At 41.0% G+C, this 12,727-nt stretch overlaps 1 protein-coding gene and 1 pseudogene across 1 annotated transcript in view; one reads left to right on the top strand and one right to left on the bottom strand.

The window, feature by feature from the left end:
- The window catches only part of Igf2bp3 (insulin like growth factor 2 mRNA binding protein 3), a gene marked incomplete at its 3' end in the record, with an annotated part of 173,543 nt that overhangs the window by 142,403 nt on the left and 18,413 nt on the right, over positions 1-12,727 (top strand). The window contains exons 8-11 of the mRNA XM_023709852.1: positions 3,535-3,669; positions 6,801-6,923; positions 8,360-8,495; positions 10,270-10,395. Of these exons, the coding sequence (XP_023565620.1) occupies positions 3,535-3,669; positions 6,801-6,923; positions 8,360-8,495; positions 10,270-10,395 (520 nt within the window). The remainder of the gene's footprint in view (positions 1-3,534; positions 3,670-6,800; positions 6,924-8,359; positions 8,496-10,269; positions 10,396-12,727) is intronic.
- LOC101566892 lies at positions 5,475-6,195 on the bottom strand (annotated as a pseudogene).

The raw sequence follows: 12,727 nt of genomic DNA, 5'->3' as shown, positions 1-12,727 counted from the left end.
TTTTTTTTTTTTCCTTCAGAGTATTGTTTGATTAATTTTTAAAATTAGTTGTGTTTGTGTTTGAGACAGGGTCTCACTATGTGATTCAGGTTGACTTTGAACTCCTGATGGAGCCCACATTTGATGTTCCTACCTCAGCCCCCCAAGTGCTGAGATTATAGGTGTGTTCCCACACTATACTCCTGATTGTTTGATAGTTTTGAATGGCAGGTATTAAGGAATTGGAAGATTCTTGTTCAAATGATGGAACCAACTTTTCTGGAGTAGGAACTGTTTTATTTACCACCATATCTCGTGCTGAGGTCATGGCCTAATGGGGAGAAGGCTCTTGAATTTGCCAATTGAGTGCAGTGGCTGTATGTGAACTGTTTGAAGCCCGTTGCATATCTCTAAGATGCTTTCAATTTGGAAGTTCAGTAGTTGTGTGGTATATAAACATTTTGATCCAAAGAATCGTGGTGTTGAACTCTCTCTACCCCTAGTCCTGTAACATGTGGTATGCAGGTCTCTGGGCCTGCTGTGCGTATTTCCTAAAGATCCTTGTACAGATGACATTTTGCAAGCTACAGAGATGTTTGGTTATTTTGTTTTTTTAATTTAGTGAAGAGGAGTTGGTGAGACAGCTCAGTGGTCCAAGTGCCTGCCTGGCAAGCTCAAGGACCTGGGTTCAAGCTCTGGTACCACATTTCATGCCACCATGCTGGCCACCAAAACTGGGTGTGGTGGCACATGCCTGCAATCCCACAGCTGAGGAGGCTGAGACTGGAGGCTCACTATGAGTCTGAGCTGTGTGGCCAGACCCAATGCCAAACAAATAAATCAATATTTAAAAAATTTAGTGAAGAGAAAGTTTTGTTCTCTGTCATCTGAGGAAGCACAGTCTTTCTCTGAAAACAGAACTACGGTGCTTATGTGTTTGTCCACCAGCCAATGTCCACATTCATCATAGGTGCCATTGAGCTGGCTGATGGATATTTCATGCAGAACTCAGAAGATCTGTATTTAATGGTAATTGGTGCCTACCCCCACTCCTTCATGTCATCTTAGCCTGATTTCCCCTGCTTTGAAGCAAGAGACATTGGTTGCTGGGTACTTGTGTACAAAATTAATGGCCCTAACGTCATAATACAGCAGGTGGGGAAGGTAGTTTAACTGTAATCTAAATCAGTTTGCCTGGCTTTAATCTTAAAATGTAAGAGCTTCTTGTTTCCCTCAATCCAGCCATTATTACCTGTAGAACTACATTACATGGTTTCCCTACTTTGTCCTATGGCAGATTAGAGTTGTTCCTTTTTGAGCCGTTCATTTCCTTGTCAGATGAAAGAGCTCTGACTTAAATTGAACTGTTTGTTTTACTTAAGGCAGGAAGTGTGGGTAGGGAAGAAGGGAAGTTATATTTGATGATTCATTTGCAGAGCTCTGCCAGTGGATCTAATGAACTCTTGGCTTTGAAACTAATCATTATCAGAACCTTAGTTTGTAGAATAGTCTCGGGGGACACCCGAATTTTCAAAGCAACATTCTCTTCTCATCGGATCAGAGTTTAGTAGTCTGTAACAGTGACAAGGTAGAAATACACGAAAGGAGAGACACATTAATATGTTACCAGGAGGTAAGCGCTATTGAATTGAAGTGGGTTGGGAAGATGGTTGTGGAGACTGAGGCTTATCTAAGACAGTAGGGTTTTTTGTTTTGTTTTTTAGTTCTAGGTAGGTTTTATTTCTTCATTACCCTATTTTTAGTTACATATTTTACTCTGTACAATGTAGAAACATTGTTATTTAACTATCTCTTCCCTTTTGTGGGTGGGGGTGGGGGGTGTTTATTAGGAATTGAACTCAATCTTATACTTGCCACTGAGCTATCTTCCCAGCACTAACCATCTCTTCCTTACAAGCATTTTAACATACTTCTAATTATTTTTTGCCTGTTAAAAATAGTGCTTGAAGGCTGGCCAAATAGCCCAGCGGATTAAAGCACCTGCAAGCAGGTGCAGGAGGTTCGATCCCACCCCTGGGGCATGCTGAAAAGGCAATTGAGACTGGGTATGGTGGTGCGCTTGTAATCCCAGCTCTTGGGAGGCTGTAAACAGGTGGATCACTGTGAGTTGGATCTAGTAGTGAGACCCTGAACACCCTGTAGACCCTTCTGTAAAATTTAAAAAAATATATATATATGTGTGTGTGTGTGTGTGTGTGTGTGTGTGTGTGTGTGTAGTGCTTGAGTAAATGTTGTGTCAATGGTTCTCTACTGGGGCGATTCCCCCCAATGCAGACCTGGCAGTATCAGCAGGCATAATTGCTTGTTAGAACTGGATGAAGGGTACTGACATCTAGTAGCCAGAGATGTTGCTAAATAATCCTGTAATGTATAGGATGTGCCATTCACACAAAAAAAATTAATCTGAACTAAACTGTCAGTAGTGCCAAAGGAGTAAAAGCACCTCTGTTAGCCCACAGAGGAGGCTCTGTCTAGGAGGTGCTGTGAGAGGTAGAGTTCTTGGGTCAGTGCTCCCTCGAGGGGACAGCACATACATGAGAATTGGGGCAGAAGGTCATGTGCGTTTTACCTTTGGCAGGTCTGGCCAGTACTTGGGAGCACCCACCAAGAGTGGGTGTGCACCATTACTCTTCATCTCACCAGCACCTCCTTTACTCTCAGAATATTTACAGGTCTGGAAGAAAATGGCATCTTAACTGTTATGTGTCTAATTACTAGTGAGGTGGGGTTTTTTTTGGTGGAATCAGGGATTGAACTCAGGCTCTTGTGCTTGCCAGGCAAGCACTTATTCTACTGAGCCATCTCCCTGGCCCCTACTAGTGAGGTTTGAACACCATTTGAATTTATTGACCATTTGCTTTTCTTTGGAGCAGAATTACCATCTCTTTGGGATCCACATTCCTCACTGTTGCTGACCCTCCTCTGTCAAAAGGCAAAATGTACACAGTGACACCTTGGTTCATGCATTTCTGTACAGTTTGGTTCACAAATAAGTGTCCAGCAGTATGCTTGTGTTTTCAGACTGCATCGGATGACTAATAGCCCTGGACATCTTCCCCACACAAACACAAATGCAGCCATTTATAAGCTGAGGTAGCATCCTATTGGGAGAACCCAAAAGCAAGGCAGATGAATAAAATCTGCTCATACAGTGACCGGTGGCTGTGCCTTGCAGAACAGGGGATTCAATCTTGGCCCACACTCAGCTCCTGTTTGTTTTAGCTTAGGGGAAAGCCTTTTGTCTGAATCCCAGGCTCTGTTGTATGAGAGATTTGTTCTGTGGCATCTGAAAGGAAGCTTTAAGCACAAAGCTTGGGCAGAATGAAAAGATGTCTCTGCTTGGTTGGGTTGAGGGAAGAAGGAGTGTTCCTGGAATTAAAATTCATCTTTCAGGGCTGACAGTGTCAAGAGTTTCTGCTGAAATGAGTCATGCATGCTTCCTTAGTAGTTCAGTGACTTTGCAGTTGTAATTTGGGGCTCTTGTGAATACACACTAACAGTTCTTGCTCCCCTCTCTGTGCCCACTACGGTCAGAATCGATGTTCATCGTAAAGAGAATGCAGGGGCTGCAGAGAAGTCAATCACTATCCTCTCTACTCCTGAAGGCACCTCTGCGGCTTGTAAGTCTATTCTGGAGATCATGCATAAGGAAGCTCAAGATATAAAATTGTAAGTAAAGAGGACCAACCTATGAAAGATGTTTATATGCTGTCTTGTTTTTGTATTTCTATGGTACACTTCTTGGGATCTCCCAACAAGCAGAGGGAAATGGAATCCTACGAGTGGATGGCACTATAGATTTTGTTTTGAAGCATAGGACTCTTAAGTGTTTCATTTTAATCCATGTTTTGGATATAGATCAAGTGTTTAACGGGGAAAAGAGTCCAGCTGTGGAAAAAGGCAGCTGCTAGACATAGGAAACCAACCTAGGCCCAAGATGTCATAGGATTTACTCGGGGCAGATCGATTCATCCTTCACTGAGAGGCCACTGCAGCTCTGTCCTTGTCCTCTGCCTAGTCCCACCCCTCAGAAGCAGAGGCTGTGCAGGGAGGAAGTCATTGATTCTGCACTAACGTAAACTGGAGATTCAGTGAAGGGTTAGGAGGTGGAGCTCTTAATATCTCTTGCACAGGAATATTTGAGTGGAGGTTGGGTTCTGTAGCACTTTAATGTCCAGAATAGCACTGCACTACTATTGGAATCCAGAATAAACCTCTAGGGTTTAGCCTGGAAACCTCAACACTGACCCTTAACTTGTAGAAACCTTTAAATATGTCCTAGTAATGGTGTTATAGATGAGTGTTATATGAATGTAATCTTTTTTTAGTACAGAGAAAATTCAAGGAAAATCTCAATATCCAGTAACCCCACTAACATTTTTATTTTTGTTTTAGTTTATTTTCATTTTAATTTATTGAGTATTGAGATGGTAGAGCCATCAGACCAACATCTAGCCATACATTTTATTTTACATATAGCACTGAGTCAGTATACCAAAAATTGAAGTACTAAAGTTTTGATTTTTGGAGGGCCTGCCGGTTCGGTTGTTTAAGCACCTGCTCATGCAAACACAGTCAGGCGCACGATACCGTGGTTTGATCCCTGTGTCCACCTGCCTTAGTAGACCCGCCCTTAAGGGCAGCCTGAGCCAGTACCCCCCCCAAAAAAAAAGTTTTGATTTCATACTTTCAATACCCCCCAAAAAGAATCATTTCTACAACTATGAAAATACAATGAACAGGGCTGGCGAGATGGCTCAGTGGTCTAAAGCACCTACTTGGAACAAGCTTGGCAGAGCACAAGGACCACGGTTCACTCCCCCAGCACCACATGCCAGCCAGCCCCGCCCCCTGGTGGGCTGAGCTGGCCACACACACACACACACACACAATAAATAAATAAATGTAAAAAAAAAATACAATGAACAACACAGAAAAAAGATATTTATGCCATTTCATTCTTAACGTCACACAGTAGAAACACATGTATTTAAATTTTCAGTCTATAGAAGCATACTTTATAAGGTTATTACTCATTTAAAATATATCAATGTTTACAAAAACATTTAACTTAAATTTCACAGTTGATTACAAAATGGTACTTGCCAAGATTGACCTATAAAGGCCAGGTGTGGTGGCACAGCCTGTCATCCCTAATCTTGTAATCTCAGCACTCAGGAGGCTGGGGTTCCCGTAAGTTCAAGGTTAGCCTGGGCTACAGAGAGTTTAAGGGAAGCCCAAACTAGGCGATAGGTGAAGCCCTATGTCAAAAAACTCAGATGAGGATCTGGGGATCATGATGATGTGGTTTGATCCCCAGATCCTCATGCTTTACCTGACCTGCCTTAAGGGCATTCTGAGCTAGCAAAAAAAAAAAAGCTTCTAAAGAAGTGAATATCTTGCCAAAAGAGATGGTAAACTATAAATATAAAATATATCACAGTGTTAAAAACCTCATGATGCTCTATAGGAAAATCAATAAAGACAGGTCTTTTGGGAGAGGGAATTCTTAGCACTACAAATTTAAAGTGTAAATTTAAATATGAATTCACAGGAAAATAAATTTAAACTTCTCATTGCCATATAATTACCTATGTTGTGAATACAATAAAATGAGGTAATTTTTGCATATGTGTATATCAAAACTAAAAGTTAATTTTTACTTTTTCCTTTATCGACTTTCACTGCATGTTTAGGTTTTGGCTCCCAGAGGACATTTTTCACACATCTTGAGGCTGCACCTCTATCCCGCTTGCCAGCCTTTTCCTTGTCTGTTATTTCCTTGACTTGGTTCATGCATACTCTTAATTCTTTCCAATTCCTGCTTTACTGGATGCTTCTTCAGATTGACTCCTTGAGTTGCTAAATAAACCCAAAGCATTGAGCTTAACATGTATACAGAAACTAAGGGTCCAATTTTTGCAGCAACTCATATTTGAAACAGACATCATGGTCTTCAGCATCTTATCCACAGCTCCTATGGAATTCTCAAATGTTGACAAGTATGCATGAATTTCTATGGGATAGTCTTCGTTAATTTCTTTACCTGTCATTGTGACCACCTGGGTAAATCCAAGTTGGCAAGCAGCCATAAGAGGAGGTGGGGGTCCAGCAACAATGCCACATAGCTCATTCCCAGAAGGTCACGCAGGCCCACCCACTCCTACTCTGGCTAGAGACGAAAGACCCAGTAACATTTTTTTTTCCTTTTTGTGGAACCGGGGATTGAACTCAGACCCTTGCACTTGCCAGGCAAGCACTTATTCTTCTGAGCCATCTCCCCAGCCCCGACCCAGTAACATTTTTTTAAACAGTGCTCTGTGTATGGTTTAGAAATTCCAAGAGGTACAGAAAGCAAAGTGCAGGCCTCCACTTCCTGCTTGTATACTATCCCCCAAAGCATGTCTGCTGTTGATTTTCATTTTAGGAATCTAGATTGACTAAGAGGATCTATCATTGAAGGTAGATATTCCCTGAAGTGAGTAAAAGAAAAACCATTTTAAAAATTAACTCCTTTTTTTTTTCCTGAGCAAGAATGTATATTCAATTTGCATGAACTAAATACACACACAGATGTAACATCAGTGTTGACAGTCTAAAAATTAACTCCTATCGAGATACTTTCTAATGCTTTTTCATCCCCTCTATTTATGCATTTTTAGAATGTTGGCCAATTATAAACATGTACCTTGCATAACATTTCCTGTACGGTAGATAGGAAATAAATGTTTAATGAATGAATATTATCTTTTTATCTTCCAAGAGGAAGTTAACTTTTATGATCATTTTTCTGTCTATAGCACGGAAGAAATCCCACTGAAGATTTTAGCCCATAATAACTTCGTTGGCCGTCTTATTGGTAAAGAAGGAAGAAACCTGAAAAAAATTGAGCAGGACACAGACACTAAAATCACAATATCTCCGTAAGTGCTGCCTTGCTTTTGAATTAACCGACTTTCACACATTATTTTTAGGCTTTGCCATTTACTGTGTTTTGCTTTCCTCTTTCCAGTCTTTCCAGCTGCGGGGTTGGGGGTACTGGAAATCAAACTTAGGACCTTGTGCTTGCCGGGCAGGCACTTGTACCACTGAGCTACATCCCTGACCTTGTGTGTGTGTGTGTGTGTGTGTGTGTGTGTGTGTGTGTGTGTGTTTTAATTATTGGCACAATTTTTCAAAAATTTTATTTATTTGTGTGTGTGTGTGGGGGGCAGCTCAGCCCACCAGGGGGGCGGGCTGGCTGGCATGTGCTGGGGGATTGAACCGTGGTCCCTGTGCTTTGCTAAGCTTGTTCTAAGTAGGTGCTTTAGACCACTGAGCCATCTCACCAGCCCTATTGGCACATTTTAGATATACATAATGATCACATTCATTACAGGGTATGTGTAGTTGTAGATAGTATATCTTGCTGCCTCTTTTTCCCCATTACCCTCCCTTCCTTTTAACCCTTCTTCCCCTGCTTATGGGAGTTTGTCTTTTTTTTTGTACTCTAAATGGTCACTGATGGACTATTTTTAAAATGTAGCTTCATTGGAGCTGGGTGTGGGTGTGTGCCCATAGTCCTAGCATGCTAAAAGGCTGAGGCAGGAGGACTGAAAATTCAAACCCAGCTTGGGTAATTTAGCAACAGAAGGGGAGCATGTCTCAAAATAACGAAAAGTCTGCAGATATATGTAGTTCATTGCAAAGCCTTGGGTTCAATCTAGTACCGTGAAGAAGAAAAGTGTAGCTGAGGTGGACTGATTTCTGTTGTTTCCCTTAGCCTACCATAATCTAAATTTTAAAAATATACTAACTTGAGGCACATGAATTGTGGATGGTTTTTTAGGGAATAATTCTATGTGTTTTCCTTCCTTAGTGTCCCAGAAAATGCAAGTGCATGAGTTTATACCAAAGTGGTACATCCTTCTAATCAGTCCATTTTAATTCTTTATTAAATTGTGAAAATGATTCAATTTTAAGTGACCAAGAAGTAAGCTGTGTTAGGGGCCGGGGAGATGGCTCAGTGGAATAAGCACTTGCCTGGCAAGCGCAAGGGCCTGAGTTCAATCCCCGGTTCTGCTCCTACCCCCCCCCCCCAAAAAAAAAGAAGTAAGCTGTGTTTAAGACATTAATTTAATTAAACTAAGTGTACACTAATTTTTGAGAGAGTGTGAGGGGAGATATTTCCTTTTTTCTTGCAGCTTTTACAGTTTTTGGATTTATGCCTTTTGGGTATTTCTCATTACCCATCATGTTTGACTGCTCACTTCTACATGCCCACTAACAGAATTTGGTTTTAATTGCCATTTGTGTCTGCCTTATTGACGCTCTTCCTTCTATGATTTCCATTTTTTCCCTTCTTTTATTCAATCTGCAGATTGCAGGAGCTGACGCTGTATAATCCAGAGCGCACCATTACTGTTAAAGGCAGTGTTGAAACGTGTGCCAAAGCTGAGGAAGAGATAATGAAGAAGATCAGGGAATCTTATGAAAATGATATTGCTTCCATGAATGTCAGTTTTAAATGAAGGAAGTGTCCTTATTTTGATAAGTAGTTAAAGATGGTTTTTATCATGTTAATGTTAATTTCTTTAGTGGTGACATAAGAAGTGGTTTTAATGGATTTTTAGTACCATACTAAGTCCCTGGGATAGAAGGAAAGACAGTCTTTGACATTAGCTTGTAGGCTGTGGCTTCTCTTGTCTGGGGAAATCCTAGAATCTGTCTACAAAGGTTCGTATCTCCTTTATGTTAATCTGGGAAGTATGTGAACTGGATTTGAATCGTAGCCCAGGATTTGTAAGCTGTAGCTTTGTTCTTTTGGACAATTATTTAGTTTCTCTGGGCCTTTTTCCTCCTTTGTGAATGGAGCTGTGACTTGCCTTGCCCGCTTACTAGAACTGCAATAGCTATAATGCATATAAAAGTTACTATTAAAAATACAAGTTTGGGACCAGGGAGATGGCTCAATAGAATAAGTGCTTGCCTGGCAAGCACAAGGGACTGAGTTCAATCCCTGGTTCCGCAAAAAAATAAATAAATAAATAAATACAAGTTTAGGGGTTGGGATTGTACATCATCATCTGCCTACAGTGTGCAAGACCTTGGGCTTGATCCCCTAGAACCACAAAATAAATAAAAATAAAATCATTAGGGCTTTATTTATATTTGTATGTATTTATGACCCTGTACAGGGTCTCAGAACACAGATGGGACTCATTGTGGTTCTCCTCTTTTCAGCCAGGGGTTGAATCTGGCCCCTGCGTCTGCCTCAGCAGGTGCTTTAATCATTACACTGAGCTATCTGGCCAGCCCTAAAAACCATTAGGTTTAAAACTTACCTGGTTACTTATATAAACCTTAGAGATAGGGACAATTTCAAAGATAGCCCAGTAATCTTAGCACTTGGTAGGCTAAGGCAGGAGGATCACCACAAGTTCCAGGCCAGCCCGGGGTATATAGTGGACTCCATTGTAAGAAAAAAAAAAAAAAAAAAAAAAGAGGAAAGAGTTTCAAATGACAAAATAATCTCTATTGTACATCTATGGCCGTTAGAGCAAGTTACTGACATTTTTCAGTGGATAGAATGGTGCTGAAAGTGGACGCTTCAAAAGTCCATCTTGCCCAGTGTGGTTGTGCACACTTGTAATCCCAGCACTAAGAAAGCTAAGGCAGGAGGATTGCCATGAGTTAGAGACCAGCCAGGGTTACATAGTGAGTTGAAGCCCAGTCTCAATTACATAATGAGACCTAGTCTCCAAAAAAAAAAGTCCACCTTAAATTTTTAAAGTAAATGATTTAGTGAAATTCTTTAGTAGTACTTACTGTTGGAAACTGTAAAACTTGAGAGAAAGGAAATGTGAAAATATCACCTTTGTGAAAAGAGCTACAGTGCTGGTTCTAGTGGAGGTGACTTTGTTTCAGGCCTGTAAGACCTGAGTGCCTAGTTCTGTCAGAGGACCAAGATCTCTTCAGTGCAGCTTCTATATTCTTGGTATGTTTTTCAAAGAGCAAATCCTGTTCACCCACCCATGGTGCAGTACAGTTTCTGTCCCCACATTGAACTAGGGTAGTAGAGGTGCCCTCTGCCCTTGAGGCCCCTCTGCTGATGAAAACTATTCAAGTAGAGTCCCTTGGAACATCTGCTTTGTTCTAAAATTTGAATCACGATACAGTTTTTTATTCATTACACAAGGTCGTGATCTGATCTGAATGCTGTCACTTAGAAATGCTCACTTTTCCTTGATTCTTCTAATGTCAAATTAAAGGACCTTCTTACCATTGCAGCTTCAAGCACATTTAATTCCTGGTTTAAATCTGAATGCCTTGGGTCTGTTCCCACCCACTTCAGGGATGCCACCTCCCACCTCAGGGCCCCCTTCAGCAATGACGCCTCCCTACCCACAGTTTGAGGTAAGATTCCTGGCTTGGCTTTCTTTGCTGTTGAGAGGGATTCATTACGCTTCATCGCCCCTTAGTTGTGTGATGTTGGGTGCTAATTGTGAACAACCTTGTCAAGGCAGAGCCTTGTACCCACCAGTGAGAGTCAGTGTGTTCTCTCCATTCTTGTCAGTAAAACCTCTCCATCTGATCCGAGTCAGAGTAAAAGACACAAATTATGTTGAAGATTTTAGATCTTCAGAATCTATATGGTAATCAGCGTGTGCTTCTAAATTAAGAAGATGTAGTACGACCTTATCTCAACAAACATAAACAGATAGTTTGTACTTTGAAGGGGGGAATTATTTTTGGAAATAATTTTATAAAGGATTTCTTTGTTTTGCCTGCTTTGAAATGACAGGAAAGATTAGATATGGTTTCCGTTTTGAGTGTGTGTGCTTTTCAGAGAGCTGAGATGGTTTTGCTCACAGTTCTGATTGTGTGTGGGTGTGCATGGGCATACGTGACTGCAAGCATTATAAATTTGTGTTTGAAGTAAATCTTACATTTATATCTGTCCTTTAGCAATAGTATTTTTCTCTAAGGTCAGAAATAGAAACAAGGAAATAATTGTAACACAGCAGACATTTAACACAGTAAATAATTTTGAAAGTAGTTCATAATTCAGTTACATTATTAAATCAATATCAATTTGTGGTAGGCTCATTGAAATAAAATCAGCATTTTAGAATCTTCAGTCATGAATTTGCTGTACATCCCTCTTCTCTGGTTTGTTTGTCTTATATTTTGAGTGATACCTCCTATTCAGGGTAATGACCAAGTGGGGAAAATTGAGGATTCCATTATATCTGCCTTGAATAAATATATACAAGCACATTGAAATTCTGCAGGGAATATTACATATTCATTCTCGTTCTGTGTCTGTGCCTCTGTTCCTCTCTTGAACTCGAACTCACTGGGCAGTTCAAGTTTGGTCTTGAACTTGCAGAATCTCTTTGCCTCAGCTTCCTGGGTGTTCCAGGATACCTGGCTTGTTTATCTCTTAGAATTTCCTTTCCTTGTCTTGAAACCCAACAGGTTGAGAGGTACTCTGAATTCTTACCCTCCTTCAGTGTGTGTTTCTCCCTTTACTGTCAGCAGCATTTGCATCTTTCTCTGGCCATTTCTAAGTATGTGTGGGCCTGGGAACCATATGACCAATCTGAGGATAGCCTACCAGTATTTCAGTTACATAGAAGCTGGGCATATTAGTATATGTTTTTCCCATATTTGAGGATAGTCACCAGTATTTCAATTAAATAGAAGCTGGGTGTAGTGGTTCATTCTTGTCCCAGCTACTTAGGAGACTTGGGCAGGAGGATCACTTAAATCCAAGAGTTCAAGGCCAGCTTGGGTCACATAGCAAGACCTCAAACAGAATTTCTAGAAAGCTTCAAGTATGAATAGATTCATTATGCCTCATTTCAAGCTTGTCAGCAGAGCCAGTAGCAATCTGGAGTAGCTAGTGTGTCTGAGCCTTGATGCTAACGGGCCTGGGAGAAGAGCCTGGAGTTGGAGCACAGGTGCAGCCCAGCTCCAGTCTTGAGTGTGTCACTGCAGGGCAGACTCCTCTTGGCTTGGGGTCAGTTTTCTTGCCTGTTCTAAGAAACCTAATCTTGAAAGACTTTTCACGTCAAAGATTCCTAGTCTATACAATTCATTATTATGAAAGTTGGGGGCAGAGGTAAAGACTAAAGTAGGAATTTGAAAGCATATATAGTTAAATTTCAGTATATCCACTAGTTTCTGCATTACAGGTGTATACATTTGTCACATGGTTAGGTTTAGGGCAGAGGTGTCCATGGCAATTCTGTGTACAGTGACATTTGTCAGAAGCTCCAGTGGCTGAGTAATGTAACTCTGATAGGGAAGTTCGCTTGGGCCCCACACACCTGACGTACACCGCTGGCTGGCCTGTGCCTAGGGCAGCCACTGCTCTGTAGCCACACTCCCAGTTTGGGAGGCGTTCCTTCAACTTTTCCCTGCTGAAGACAGGCTCCAGTCAGCAAAGCCTCTCACATGGCAATGGTAGCCTGACCAACCGGCTTTCCTGGAAATCTGTCTTTCACATTCATGTGGATGCTTATGTAGCAAAAATTCCTACAGTGAATAGCTAGTTAATGTTATAAAATATGGAAATAAAAGATTATGGATATTCTCAGTATTTAGTCAATTGTCCGATTCCATTTTATGGTTCTGTTGAGTTCCTGTGTTGTTAGAAAAATGAAGCATATTTAAAGAGAAGTGGAATGGCGTATTAAGAATTCATATTTCTGGCTGGGGAGATAGCTCAGTGGCATAAATG

The sequence above is a fragment of the Octodon degus genome, unplaced genomic scaffold, assembly GCF_000260255.1.
Source record: "Octodon degus isolate 3935 unplaced genomic scaffold, OctDeg1.0 scaffold00015, whole genome shotgun sequence".
In the NCBI taxonomy this organism is placed as follows: domain Eukaryota; kingdom Metazoa; phylum Chordata; class Mammalia; order Rodentia; family Octodontidae; genus Octodon; species Octodon degus.
Note: the sequence above shows the minus strand (reverse complement) of the source record. Positions and strands in the feature narration are given on the sequence as shown.